The 15,167-nt window shown below is 33.8% G+C and overlaps 1 protein-coding gene across 1 annotated transcript in view; it reads right to left on the bottom strand.

Moving 5' to 3' along the window:
- Positions 1–2,791: 2,791 nt before the first annotated feature.
- The window catches only part of KCNJ3 (potassium inwardly rectifying channel subfamily J member 3), a 218,255-nt gene continuing 205,879 nt past the window's right edge, over positions 2,792–15,167 (bottom strand). Inside the window, exon 3 of the mRNA XM_003763873.4 lies at positions 2,792–5,271. Within this exon, the coding sequence (XP_003763921.4) occupies positions 4,685–5,271 (587 nt within the window). The 3' untranslated portion in view covers positions 2,792–4,684. The remainder of the gene's footprint in view (positions 5,272–15,167) is intronic.

The following is a 15,167-nucleotide window of genomic DNA, read 5'->3' on the forward strand; positions in this document are numbered from 1 at the left end:
ACAAGAGTTTATATTCTGTATTACCCAAATTAACTTGTACATTTATGTAATTAGAGATTGCATGCCAGAAAATGCAATTATTTTGATTCTAATTTAAATATGTACACTTTACAGTATAATTCAAGCATAGATTCCACAGTAGAGAACACAGACCTGCTGTGCAGTTAATCTGAACCGCCTTTATATTGTTTAGCCCTAAGGCTGGGCAAAATTATAAGAGATGAGACAGTAGTCGTCTTACAAACAGATTATGAACCAGCTTGTGGACACTTTCTATGTTATTCCTTGGTAGTAAGCATGCATTAAGTGGCCCTTATGTGCTCTAAAAGAGTAAATTTGCCTAAGTGCCTATCTTACTATCAGGAAGTGAGTGGCTTATGTACTGGGAAATGAAGTACATTGTATTAGTTAACTAGCAACCTTCCATAAATTAAAAGTTCAAAAAAGAATCATGTTCTATTTGTTATTTTCAGTACACTCATCAAAGAATGTGTTTTCATTTCATACCAGATGGCTAAGATATGAATTCACATATGATTTTTTAAAGTTGAAGACACAAATTATCAAAATTATTTCATTTCATTTATTTATTTACAGTGTTTGGATGAAACAGGTTAGAACATGTTCATCTTGAAGGATTCTGCAACATGAGAATTCTATGAAAAGGGAATATTTTGTAGTAGCTAACTTAAGTAGGATTACTTAATTCATTGAACATTTTGTAGTGTTGGAGGGTATTATTCCAGTGTCCATTACAATACTGATCACAACATCAATGGGTCAAAGATCATCTTGATGCTGATTTTTAATTTTGTTACAGATTCTTTCCTAAGGCCTAAGTCTCACAAAATCTGCCATGTGACAATGCCCAGAAGTTTATATTTTATTCAGTCCATAAAAACACATAAGGCCATTGTGCTAAAGAAGGGCACCATACACAGAGTAAACAAAAGTTCCAAAAAATCACTTTGACAAGAGCCTCCGGGTTGAACAATTTGGTAATAAGATGACTTGATTGGACTAGAGGTCAGAGAATTCCAATAACTGGTGAAGTGAGAGAAAAGAACATCATTTCTCTGTTAACTATACTCGGTATAACTGAACACAGTTCCGTTTCATATTAATGAATTCATTGAGAATGACAAAACTACCCTGAGTGTCTCTCACCCCCAATCCTAGAAAGCAAAGTGTTATATCACAAAAAGAGACAACAAGGACAAGCAAGATTCACTCAGACAAATCCATTTGAAATAGAAAGATCTTAAAAATAAGTCAAATTTAAAAATGTACTTCAGAGAGTACCTCTCTGGAAATGACATCCATTGTTCATATAAGGCAACTTTCACTAATAAAGAAACTATAATCCCTTCACCCAACATAACACATAATCTATTCATTTTCTGAAAAAAAAAATGGACTTAAATGGTGGGACCGAAATGGGCTCTATACACAATGGATAATCAGTGTTGAGTAATTACGAAAGCATACCTTTCCTCTGATATTACCTTCCATTTATACTGCACATCTTATATGCACATTTTTCCCATTAGAATCTGAATACCTGAGACCAAAGGATAAATTTTTGCCCTTTTTTTTTATAATCAATCTTACCTCATCCCGGATTCATATTAAGTGCTTAAGAAGTGCTTTTTGACTACTTTTTGATCACCTGACCCCAGCAGGATTCATTAAATCCTATTGTATCTTTATTCTTATATAAATAAATCACATTTTGGATAGTGAAATACTTGAGTAAGAAGTGATGGCCACTGGGAGACAGAGAAGTGTTAATGGTTCATTCAGAACAAAATTTGTCTGTCCTGATTTTTTAGTCTTAATGTTACCAGTTTCACCATAATCAGTTACTTGTCTCTGTGTGTGTGTGCTCGCGTGTGTGTGTGTGTGTGTGTGTGTGAGAGAGAGAGAGAGAGAGAGAGAGAGAGAGACAGAGAGACAGAAACAGAGAGAGACAGAGACAGAGAGCCAGAGATAGAGAGACAGAAACAGAGAAACAAAGAGATAGAGACAGAGAAACAGAAAGACAGATAGAGGGCCGGGAAGGAGGAGGACAGTGGGGAGGGAGAAGGGGGGGCTAGAAAGGAAGGAGGAGAGAAAATTTTTCCAGTGATACCTGAGGAGCAAAGCCTCTTCAATATTCCAATATGAATATGTAATGGTTAAAGACCTGCCTGGAGCCTAGAGGGATCAACAAGTGACTTATCACACAGCTAGGCCTCTTTACTCAGTGGTTTTCAAACTATTTGGTCTCAGGATCCCTAGATAGTCTTAAAAATTAATGAGGAATCTCTCCCCTCAAAGACAGTTTTGTTTATATGGGTTCTAGTTCTGGATATTTACCATATTAGGAATTAAAAGTAAATCAGTTTTATTATGAAAATAGTTTTGAACTGTAGGATCTCCTGAACCATTGAGCTAAGATATACTGGTTTTCTACAATATCATTTACCCTACTATATACATTCAAAATAACTACTTTAGTGCTGGAGAAAACATGAACCAATGCCACAGAATTACCAAGCAATAATACATGGCTTAATGTTAAAGAACAGGACCAAAGGTTAGGATGACTTTAATTTGAATCTAATGTGTGACCCTTGGCAAGCTACTTAGTCACATCTTTTGTGAATGAGGGGTTTGGATCTGATAATGTTTTCTATGATTCCTCCCAGCTCTAAATCTATGATCCTTAGGAAGTTACTAAGTCAAAGTATACACACACACTCCTCCTATAATAAAGAAAATTAGAAGATAGAGCATTGCTTTTTCTGCCCTTTTCATCACAGCTTGCTCTTTATAAAAAGGGTCATAAAAACCAAAGTTACCTCTTCAAATTGCCAACTTACTCCTGCATTCCATATTACTGTCTCAGGTATTCCATTGATTAGTAACTGCAACTTCATGCTAACTATTCAAATGTTTCAGAAGTGGGGGTTAGGAAAATACTATTGGTCAAATCTCAGTTCCTGTGTCAAAATTATTATTTCATGATCCTGACAGTAATTAGTACTTGCCCCTTCCTCCTTCTCAAATGAACATGTATATATTTGTTTAAATGTTTGCATTCTATTATAGTATATAACTCTTGAAGAGTAGAGAATGTCTTTGTTTTATCTTTGTATCCATGGTACCAAACATAGTGCCCTGCATATGCTGGGTGCTTTAAGGAAATACATGCTAGACTGGACTAGTTTAGTGCAGGAAGCCTAGTGAAGCCAAAAGTTTACTAATATTTTGTTCTGAATGTTCTGTTACATTAGATTTTCATATTTTATGTTCTATAAATTTCTTTTATGCAAAAAAGTTCCCTTCCAAATCAATAGTATCAAATGAATTGAAAAAAAAAATTGCTAAAGTTTGGAAAGAAATGAGGACAATAAACCATAAAACTAGTTAGCAGAGGAAAAGAATACAATTTGAAATCAAATTAGACCTATATATCTCTTATAGTTAAATATTTATCATAGTTCATTATTAAATGGTCATCTTGCTGAGAGATAATTTCTTGGTTTAAAAGTGAGAAAAATTTCACACAACAATGTTTATATGGGGTTCAATTGATTCACAATGCAATAGAAAGTATTCATCACTTAACTTGTAATCATAGTCTAACATATTCAAAGTAATTTGACTCCTAATCGTTAACATAACGATTCAGCATTTGTTCATGTGCTGGGTCCTGTAAGAAGCTGTTTGAGAATGTAAGTTTCTTGATATTTTAGAAAACATAATTATTTAAAACTTTTCATTATTTAAAAAATCAAGTTTAACTTTTCCAGAAATGGGACCAAATCCTGCAGATATCTCAAATCAATCAACACTTCCTCATTTTTAGTATTTTCACAGCATTTGTAAAAACAAACAAAAAACATAAAAAACACTTTATATAGTGATATCACTGCATATTTGTGCCTTGCATTTAAAAACTTGATTCTATAAGGGTTATCATTTGCACAGCCCTAAAATAGTACAAACTTTATGAATGACTCTTATAAAGCATAAATGAAAGCCTCCCATGATCCTAAATGACAGATAAACTTAAACAAACATTGAATATAAATTTAAGATTACAAATAATTTAAGGCTCAAGGAACTGTTTAGTAATTGTGTAATGCCAATAACCTTAGCATTCTAAGAAAGTAAACATGCAGCAGGACTATTATATTGAACAGAACGATACAATCTCGATTGGAATTATATATGTACATGTATATATGTGTACATGGGTACACATACATATATGTAAATATGTTAACTTAAAATTGTACTGTGCCCTGAAAGCTATCCACTCATTTTTGCCTACTATACACTTTAGAAATATAGGGGAGGGTAATCCCTCCCTAAATATTTTTCAGAATGTACAATATAAATATAGTAAGAATCATGCCATAAAACTAAATGTGAAATTTGCACATTATTGCATGCTTGGTGTGATACTACATGCCCATTAAGTATATCAGATTCTTTTTTATTTTTCCCCATTACAATTTCCATTTTCAACATAGTCAGCATTACCTGGGAGGAGCAATATTGCCATGAATACATGGAATACACAGGGAAATGCCATCTTTTTCACAATCTGTCCTATGGAGAAGCTTACTTTGTCAGACAAAATTTGGACTATTACTAACTTCAACTTTAAATAATGCCTAAAAGTCTGCTCTTGTTATGTGAATCGATCAGAGTTCATTTTTCTTAATTTCGCTGGAAGGTTCCCTTCCATTCTGGCTGCACCTCCTGACATCTTTTGAAGCTTTGGTGGCAAATCAGCCACTGATTGGCTTATGGGATCAGACAACATCTTTGTGGTTTTAGATACCAGTTTTTCTTCTGAATTGCCAGGAACTGAGCTTATTCGTTGAAGTTTCATGGGTAAATCTCCCAGACTGTAGGCCTTTTCTGAAGTTGTGGAACTCATTCTTAGAAGTTTTTTGGGAAAGTCTTCCCTTCCAGTAATTTTCTGCAACTTTGATGGGAGTTTGGTACTAATGTCATCTATTCCATCTAAACATTCAACAGAATTATTTCTTTCTTTAGTGTTAGTTATGGCTGGTGCTATTAAAGGGGAGGACATGAGAAGCATTTCCTCCTGTTCTTTCACACTGTAAGGTGGAGTGGGGACTTCAAAGGTTGCATGGAATTGGGAATAATCAACTTTAAAGAATCCTTCCTCTAAGGAAATAACAGGGAAAAAGCGGTGACCCCAAAGAACTTCATCTTCTGTGTATGAAGTCCGAGCTTGACAGGTCATCCCTATAAGCAGAAAAATAAAAAAGAACTTGATAAATAATAGGTAATTCAAAGCACATGTAAAACCAACACAAATCAATAATTCCAATTTACATTATTATTATTATTATTATTATTGGAATTGCTTTGGATCACTGAGCCACTGAGAAGAACCAAGCCTTTCAAAGTTGATCATTCCACATTCATGCTGTCATTGTGTACAATGTATTATCTCTGGTTCTGCTTGTTTCACTCAGAAATAGCTCATGTAAATATTCCTAGGCCTTTCTAAAATCAGCTTGTTCATCATTTTTTTTATAAAACAATAATATACCAGTATCTTCTTTATCACAGCTTGTTCAGCCAGCCATTCCCCAAACTGATGGGCATCTATTCATTTTCCAACTGTTTGCTACCACAAAAAGAACTGCTGCAAACATTTTGGCACACATGGGTTCTTTTTCCTCCTTTATGATTTTCTTTGGATATAGACCCAGTGGTGGCACTGCTGGGTCCAAAGGGTATCTATCCATAGTTTTATATCCCTTTGGGCATAGTTCTAAATTGTTCTCCAGAATGGTTACATCAGTTCACAACTCTACCAACAATGCATTAGTGTCACAGGTTTCCCATATCCCCTCCAACATCTATCATTATCTTTTCCTGTCATCTTAACCAATCTGAGAGGTGTTTCCTCTCCCAGTTAATCCCTCTTCTCAAATTCCTAAATAAAAGTGTTGAAAGACTGCTGCAAAAACATAGGGAAATTTTAATTACAATCTGCCTATTTGATGGAAGGTGAGCTAGCAGCTACAGAGGGCCTTACACTGGGAATGCCCCCAATGGCATCCTGCAGACCACCCCATAAGCAAGTTTAGAGCCATCTCCCAAGTTCCCTCCCCAGCAGGTGCAAATAGCCCCAGCCCTAGCAGCAGCTGGCCCCAAGCTGTCCTATCCTGGTGGGGAGGGGAGAGAGAATATGAGGTCCCATGGCCAGCCTCCACTTTGCCTTTCTACCAGGAACTACCACGAATGGGAAGGTCTTAGCACCAGCCATGCCAACCATTACACTACAACCAGGACACTCTGCTGCACCCCCACAAAAGTCCAGTCAATATCTCTAACACAGGCCCAGTCATGACAGGTTCTGCCCAGATACTACCTGGGAAGGTAACCCTGGAAGCACCTAGATGGCAGTACAAGATACAGGAGTGAGGGGAAGGGACTAGCTTCTACCCATGGTGAGCCCACCCTTCTCTGTTCTGTTTGCAGAAATTTATTAGCTATACGATCTTCGGTAAGTTATATTACATTATGGAGGCTGCTCACTGTTTACATGGCCTTTGAAGAATGTGTTCAATGAAAGGCTTGAGACAGAGCAGACTAATAGAAGGAAAAGTAATTGAAGGAATTAGAGAGGGTAATGACAAAACTATCACTTTTTACAGATCATATGGTGATATTCTATAGAATTCTATAAAATCAACTAAAAAAACTACTTGAAATAATTAGCAACATTAGCAAAGTTGCAGGATATTTTAATAATAAACCCACATAATAATATACCCATATAAATAATAAACCCATATAAATCAAGAGTATTTCTCTGTATTACCAAGAAAGTCCATCAATAAGTGTTAAAAAAATAAATTCCATTTAAAATAACAGTAGAAATTTAAAAATATATTTAGGAATCTATATCGCCAAGTGTATGTGATAAGAGAAATTATATGAATACAATTCAAGAAACTTTTCACACAAATAAAGTCATATCTAAACACCTGGAAAAATACCAATTGCTCATGGGTAGGCTGAGCTAATATAATAAAAATGACAATTATATTTAAATTAATGAAATTACTAATGGCATGCAAATGAAGTTAGGAAAAAATTATTTTGTAGAGCTAGAAAAAATAATACTAAATTCACCTGGAAGAATAAAAGGCCAAGAAGATCAAGGGAAGTAATGAAAAAAATACAAAGGAAATGACTCTAGATACCAAATCTAAATTAGATACTAAATCTAAACCTATATCACAAAGCAGCAATCATCAAAATTATTTAGTTTTGACTAAAATGGAAAATAATAGGGTAACATGTGAAATAGATTAGGTACACATAATACAATAGTGTCATATTGCCTATACATAATGGCTATAGTAATGTACTGCTTGATAAACCCAGAGACCAATTTCTGGGATAAGAACACTATCTGATAAAAAACTGCTGCAAAAACTGAAAAAAAAAAAAAAAAGGCAGAAACTAGGCACTGATCAACATCTCATCATATACTAAGAAAAGGTCAAAATGGATACCTGATTTAGATATAAAGTGATATCATAAGCAGTAGAGGAAAGAATAGTTTATCTTTTGATCTAAGGATAAATGAAGAATTTATGACTAAAGAAGAGAGAGAGAGAGAGAGAACATTGTGAAAGGCAAAATAGATGACTTTGATTACATCACATTAAAAATTTTGCACAAAATAAGCTAATGCCACCAAGAGCAGAAGGGAAGCAGAAAGATGAAACGTAATTTATATAGCCAGTATTTTTGATAAAGGTTTCATTTCTAAATATATAGAGAACTGAGTCAAATTCTTAAGAACACAAGTAATTCCCCAATTTTGAAATGGTCAAAGGACATGACAAGCACTTTTCATTTCATTTACAGTCATAAAAAATGTTCTAAATCTAAATAAAAAATGTTCTCTAAATAGAGAAATGAAAATTAAAAACAACTCTGTGGTATACCTCATTCCTATCATATTGGCCATTATGACAGGACAGGTAAGTGTTAAATGTTGGAGAGGATATGGAAAAACTGGAACACTAATGCACTGTTAGTGGATTTGCGAACTGGCCCAACTACTTTGGAGAGTAATTTGGAACTATTTCCAAAGGGGTAGAAAACTGTACCCTGTAATCCAGCAAACAATACTAATATTTGGGAAGGATCCAAATGTACAAAAATATATAGTATAGTAGCTCTTTTTGTGGTTCCAAAGAATTTGAAATTAAAGGGATGCCCATCAATTGGAGAATGGGTAAAGTAGCTGTGGTCTATGAATATAAAGGAAGATTATTGTTCCATAAGAAATGATGAGCATATGAATTTCAAAAAACCTGTAAAGAATTATATGAATTGAGGCTGAACGAAGAGAGCAAAACAAAGAGAACACTGTGCATGGTAACAGCAATGTTATGTGATGATAACCTTTTTTAAATTTTTATTAAAGTTTTTTTTAATTTTCTAAAGATATGCATGGAAAAAATTTTCAACATTAACCCTTGCAAAACCTTGTGTTTCAAATTTCCCCCCTTTTCCTCCACCCCTGCCCTAGATAGCAAGTAATCCAATATATGTTGAGCATGGTAAAATATATGTTGAATCCAATATATGCATAAATATTTTTGCTGGACAAGAAAAATGAAATCAAAAAGGAAAAAAATGAGAAAAAATAAAATACAAGAAAACAACAGCAAAAAGAGTGAAAATGCTATGTTGTGATCCACACTCAGTTCCCACAGTCCTCTCTCTGAGTGTTAGATGGATCTCTTCATCATAAGATCATTGGAATTGGTCTGAATCATCTCATTGTTGAAAAGAGCCACATCCACCAAATTTGATCACTGCAGAATCTAGTTGTTGCCATGTACAATGATCTCCTGGTCCTACTCACTTTATTTAGCATTAGTTCATGTACATCTCTCCTGGGCTCTCTGAAATCATCCTGCTGGTCATTTCTTACAGAACAACAATATTCCACAACATTCATATACCACAATTTATTCAGCCATTCTCCAACTGATGGACATCCACTCAATTTCCAGTTTCTTGCTACTACAAAAAGGGCTGCCACAAACATTTTTGCACGTATGGGTCCCTTTCCCTCCTTTAAGATCTCTTTGGGATATAAGCCCAGTAGAAACACTGCTGGATCAAAGAGTATGCACAGTTTGATAGTCCTTTAGGCATAGTTCCAAAGTGCTCTCCAGAACAATTAGCTCACAACTCTCCTAACAATGTATCAGTGTCCCAGTTTTCCCCACATCCCCTCCAATATTCATCATTATCTTTTCCTTTCATCTTAGCTAATCTGAGAGGTATGCAGTGGTACTTCAGAGTTGTCTTAATTTGCATTTTTCTTATTAATAGTGATTTAGAGAACCTCTTCATATGACTAGAAATGGTTTTAATTCCTTGATCTGAAAATTGTCTATTCATGTGATTATCACCTTTGATAGAATTAACTCTTCTCAGCAATGCACTGCAAAGTCAGCAAAGACAATTCCAAAAGATTTATGATGTAAAATGCCATCCACATCCTGAAGAATAATTATGGAGTTTGAATACAAATTGAAGTATACTATTTTCATTTTTTTTCTTTTCACAACATGACTAATGTAGAAAATATATTTTAAATTATTTTACATGTTTAAAAAGAAATAAAATATGGATCTGATTAAATAGGAATTCATACTGAGAAAGGCAAACTGGGAACAAAGAAAAAAGGTTTTGTTTTTGCATACTTTCTGCTAACTTCTTAAAGAAAGTTTCTCAGCTGAGTTCTGTAAAGTCATCATGATACTTCCTCTTGATTTTTTATTGATAGGGAGAATGAATCATATATAAAGAAGAAAGCAATCATTTCCTAAGGTAATTTGGAGACTCTGGCTTAAGTGTAGGGAATATTTTTATTTTCCAAATTCATTACTTCCACTTTTACTCCTCTTTTGGCTCTCTATCACTACAATCACTGAAGCAGATATTCAATCTGGGAGAGAAAATCAGTCCAAGACTCCAACAGTTTCTGAACTTTTTCATAACCTTTGATCTTAACCTTTTTCAATTGTTTGAATGGATGATCTACCTGGAAAATAAGCTTGGTTAGTGTTAGGGGCATAGGGGAATTCCTCTCTCTGAGATTTGTCAGATAGCCGGTATACCATGTCAGCTTTGGCAGGGTGGGACCAGGAGTTAAAAAGGGGCATGGCCTCTGAGGTAGGAGGTTGTACTTTGAAGGAGTTATAGAAACTTTAAATAGGTTCCTTGAGATGATGAAGGGTGTGTCCTCTTGTTAGATCTCCTTCTTGGGTGCAACATCACTCCACATCCCTCCCTTCTGTGGCTCCACCTAGGGCAGTGCTGAGTGGGCTGGGCACAGGTAATCTGGGAAGAGAGGAAGCATAAATATCTCTGAGCAGAACTTGCTCTCTTACTTCCTGCTACCCCCAGAGAGGCTGACTAAATAAAGACAGATGGTTTGCTCTTCCCAACTGGCTCATCTCTGTGTTTATCCAGTAGGCTCTGAAGACTGGCATGTATGGCCCTGGCAGCCTATAATACTGTGCCCAGACAGTCCAGCACATGTTAGAGTCAATTCCACTAATATTCTTATTATTGATTTATAATGTAAACTTTTGCCTAGTATTATTCCCAAATACCATAGCTAGCAATTTCCAAAATCCTATTATATATATATATTTTTTTTCTTAAACATTTAAGTGAAAATACAAACAAATAAAAAATCATTTTGTTATGTCTTCCCATTGTCCTATTTCCTTTTGGATACCGCTCTCTTTTCTAAACTTTTTATTCCCTTATGCCAAGAGTGGATCCTCTTAAAAGTCATACCCTCTTATCCCACTTAGCTGCCCCAATCCACTGTATTGGACAAGTTATGAATTTGAATGACTGTATTCATTCATACTACCAATGACTGTAGTAGTAGCAGTACTGGAAATGGTAGTGGAAATGAATTTAATTTTGAACATACTGATTTTGAGATATCCAGATATATAAATCCAACAAGTAGCTTGAAATACTGGACTTAAGAGAAGATAAATATCTAATAGGAATATGGACAGATATAATAGTTAAAAGCAAAGGAGTGGGTGAGATCATCATGGGAGAAAGTATAAAGAGGAATTAAAAGATAATCATTCATAGAGCCCTTCTAGACACTTGAATGTAAGAACTGTCAGCAGACTAACAAGGAAGGCAGGTCAGAAACTTAGTGGTAGAACTTGGAGGATAAAGCATCATAGAAACATGTGAAGTAAGAGGGTGATTTGGTCATAAGAAAGTCATTAGGAGCTTTAGAGAGAGTTTTTAGAGGGCAGTAGTTAAAAATATCAAACTGTGAGTATTCAGTTAAATGTTAAAGTTGAAAGAGGCCTAAGAAACCTGAGTTAAGGTGAGAATGAATGGTAATTAAGTAAAGGTTGTGACACTAAATTGTTCTTTTTTTGATTTTGGAAGTAAAAGAGAAAGCTAGAATCATAGTTTAAGAAGATGACAAAGCCAAAGGAAATTGTTTTTGTTTTAATGATACCAGGTATCTGAGCATGTCTGTAGTCAGCAAGAAAAGAAAGCGTAAAGAGGAGGTATGACTGAAATAACAAGGTTAATGGAATATGTAAGTAGAGGTGGGACTAAAGGTACAGGTGAAGGTTTTAGCTTTAGCAAGGGGAACCTGTTTTTCCTTCTAAAACTGAAAAGAAATAGACAAGGATAGATGATGAAGTACAATACTTAGTAGAATGTTAGCCAAAGGTAATGATAATTAGAATGTAAAATAGTATGTAAAATAATATGGTAAATAGTCATAGAAGATGATGAGAAATATCATTTAACGGAAGAACAAAATCAGTTTAAAAAATACTTAATGAGAAATGAAAAATCCAAAAGAAGTTATCCCAAAGTAATTTAAAGATAAAATTGCAAAGCAGATATCAGAAGGAAAAGGGGGAGGAAATCTAAATTTATTTATTTAGTTATTTATTTTGGGGGGTTAATGAAAACTGTGGTTTCATCTTGGGATCAGAATAAATCAAGATGAATACAGCAAACTAGGTTACCTCCGGAAAATTGTAAAGTTCTTTTGATTACTTCTAGCTTCTCCCAAAAGCAAAACCTATCTTTTGAATACTAGCATCCTATTGAAATTGTTCAGCTGCAGGACTAGAAACACTACTTTTTCCAAAGAATTAAAAAATGAGTTTCAATGAGGTAGCAATGGTAATGGTGAAAACATTTATGATGTAAAACAAAACAAAAAAGACATTTTGAAGAAAACTTTAATAAATTATATCAACTGGGAAATTTTTAATTGAAAAATAAGGTTAGCAACTTGAATGACCAGAGCATGGATAGATTAATTGACAAAAAGCTTGTGTACTCTACCAGTATCAGTGTGATATCAAGAAAAACAGTGACAATCCCAGTAAAATTAATGGAATCTCTGTGACAAATTTATGGAATGACATTGAAAAGACACACACAGGATATGCAGGCATATCCATGGTACCCTTGGAGAGAAAACCTAAAAAGTGAATATTTGAGTATCCTTTAAAAGCATTCATTTTAGAAAATCTGATTTTTGAATGAAATTTAGTATGGATGAAAAACAGGAAATGTTCTCAAAGATGGGAACAAGTAAATTTTATCTGAAAAGGATTCCTAAGATAAAAGTAGTCAATTAAAATTTAAATGAAAAAAATGGATAGCTATTAATCCAGAGAAAGGAATAATTTTTGCCTTAGATAGTGGATGGATTAAATTCATTTAAAATAATTCCACTGAATAAAGATGTAAATACATGCATGTATATAAACAAGTTGGATATCTCTACTTGTTCATGAACACATTTATGGCATGTGAAAGTCTATACATGAAAAAGAATTATTGGAAAATTGGGCAGTGTGCATATTCTGAAAAATCTGAAAAATCAGGTGAGAGAAAGGGGAATTGGAACACCTAATAAAAGTTTTACAAAAAGGCTGAATAGAAAAATATTTTTAGTTCTAGAAACAAATGCTGATTTAATAGTGGTTATTATGAAGATAAAGCCAAATTTGTTAAATTTCCAGACCAATGTGAATTTTCTTTACCAAATATAAAACAATTATCTGCATTGGTGGCACATGGCTTTGATGTAGTACTCATTTAAAAATTTTTGTATAGAACAGTGCATATATAAGAAAATGAATCTCAAGTTTCCAAATATATTAATTGTTTTTCTCAAGTAGCCAATGGCATCATGATTCTAGTAAATTGTGGATTCCTAGCTTGTGGTACATGGAACTAGAAGGATCCATGGATAAACCCCAATGGATTCTTTTATCCTAGATGAGAAAAAATACATTTTTAAAACCTTTTACCTGTAATTTAGCAATTACTTTAATTTTTAAAAACAAATTAAAGAAAAAAACTTTATTCTGGAGAATCTATAGGATTCAGTGGACTGTCAAAGGGGATGATCATCCTAAAAAGGTTAGGAATTCACTGTTTTAAGGTAAAAAAGCAGATTGGAAAGTGAGGATTTACTTATTATAAAACTAGCCCAGCAAAGATGCTGATTTCGTTAGCAGCAGCAAATTTTACTTACCTTTCTATAATTCTTTCCATACCATCCCTTCCCAAGAAAAATGGGTAAAGTCCTTGAGCTTGACACTGTTTAATTTTGTCCTTTGTGTTCAAAATGACTAAAAATGTATATTTTTCATGTAAGAATTTACTAAATACTGAATTTGGATAGAATATATTATTTCAATTATAATTATATGCAAAATTCTATCCATCCTCTAGAATTCTGTTTTAACACCACATATTTTACATAGAAGAATCTATGGCTAAAAGAGAGTAAGCTTTGGCAGGTTCTCACAAGCTAGAAATGACTCAAGCAAATCCATGTACAAAATTATATAGCTCTGTTGTCCAAAAGCCAGACTAGCTAAATACATGGAGGCACATAATGATTTGCCCTCAGGTTAATGACACTGAAAGAGAGTATATGTTATTTGTATTTGTAACCCAGAGTATAATTAGTATATAAAAAGCACTTAATAAATACTTGTTTATTTAATAAATAAAAGAATAAATAAGTGATTAAATAGACAAAAAATAAAAATAAACATTCTTGAGATCACATTTTAGCTGTAGTAGCTCTCAAATATAATCTGCTAAATTAAAGACAGATTACATTGATAATGGTAGAGAGAGGACCACAACACTTACATTGCAAGTATGTGGGAAAAGGACAACAAGGTAGGGTCACTTAGTTTTTGAAGACAAGTTCAAATGGGAGCAAAGGAAAGAAGTTAGGGGTACAAATTAATGGTAGGGCTTAACTTTTTCTACCTGAAAAAAAAAAGTCAAATGTCTAAAGCAATGTCAAGGGGGCAAGGTTTGTTGATTGCTATGTCTCACTAACTAAGAAATGGTTAATTAGCCTAATGTTTTGGGGGACAAGAGTGGTTGTTATTAATGGCTATAACATATAAGCAACTGAAGGAAATACTAACCAACAAAATTAGCAAAAGAATAAAAACAAAGAAATATGAAACTTGTATAATAGAATCCTAGAGGTTTCCAGCCTTTTTTCTTGGTGTCTGTTCCCTTTTATCTAAACATTTTAAAATATGACTTAACATATTGCATAAAACAATTATAAGAAATGTAGATCTTGTTAAAATCAATTATGATATTCTGGTAATTATACTGAGCACTTTCCTCAATCCTGTTCTTCACAGCTGCTCATTAGCTGTAGATACACAGACACCAAATATTTCCAACCAGGGCCCATCAACATCAGGATTTTGAGATCTGATTTCACCTAGGGATCTCATTAGTAAATGAGTGTTTGTAATCAATATATCGCTAATGAATACAGCAGCTTGGAAAATTAAATAAGGCTAAACTGTCTAGAGATGCCAAATGATGGTTTGGTAACAAATATATTAAAATGTTCTTTTAAAGAATAGAACTGAGTTTCTTGTGATTAAAAAAAGTAAACTAAAAATATTCTCAAAAACACGAATTGTGTTATTTATATAATGAAGCTGCAAAGTTAGATATAGTTCAGGATGAATTTTCTTTAGGGATACAGATTTCAAAATTATATATACAAGCGTGAC

Source organism: Sarcophilus harrisii, chromosome 3 (genome assembly GCF_902635505.1).
Source record: "Sarcophilus harrisii chromosome 3, mSarHar1.11, whole genome shotgun sequence".
NCBI lineage: Eukaryota > Metazoa > Chordata > Mammalia > Dasyuromorphia > Dasyuridae > Sarcophilus > Sarcophilus harrisii.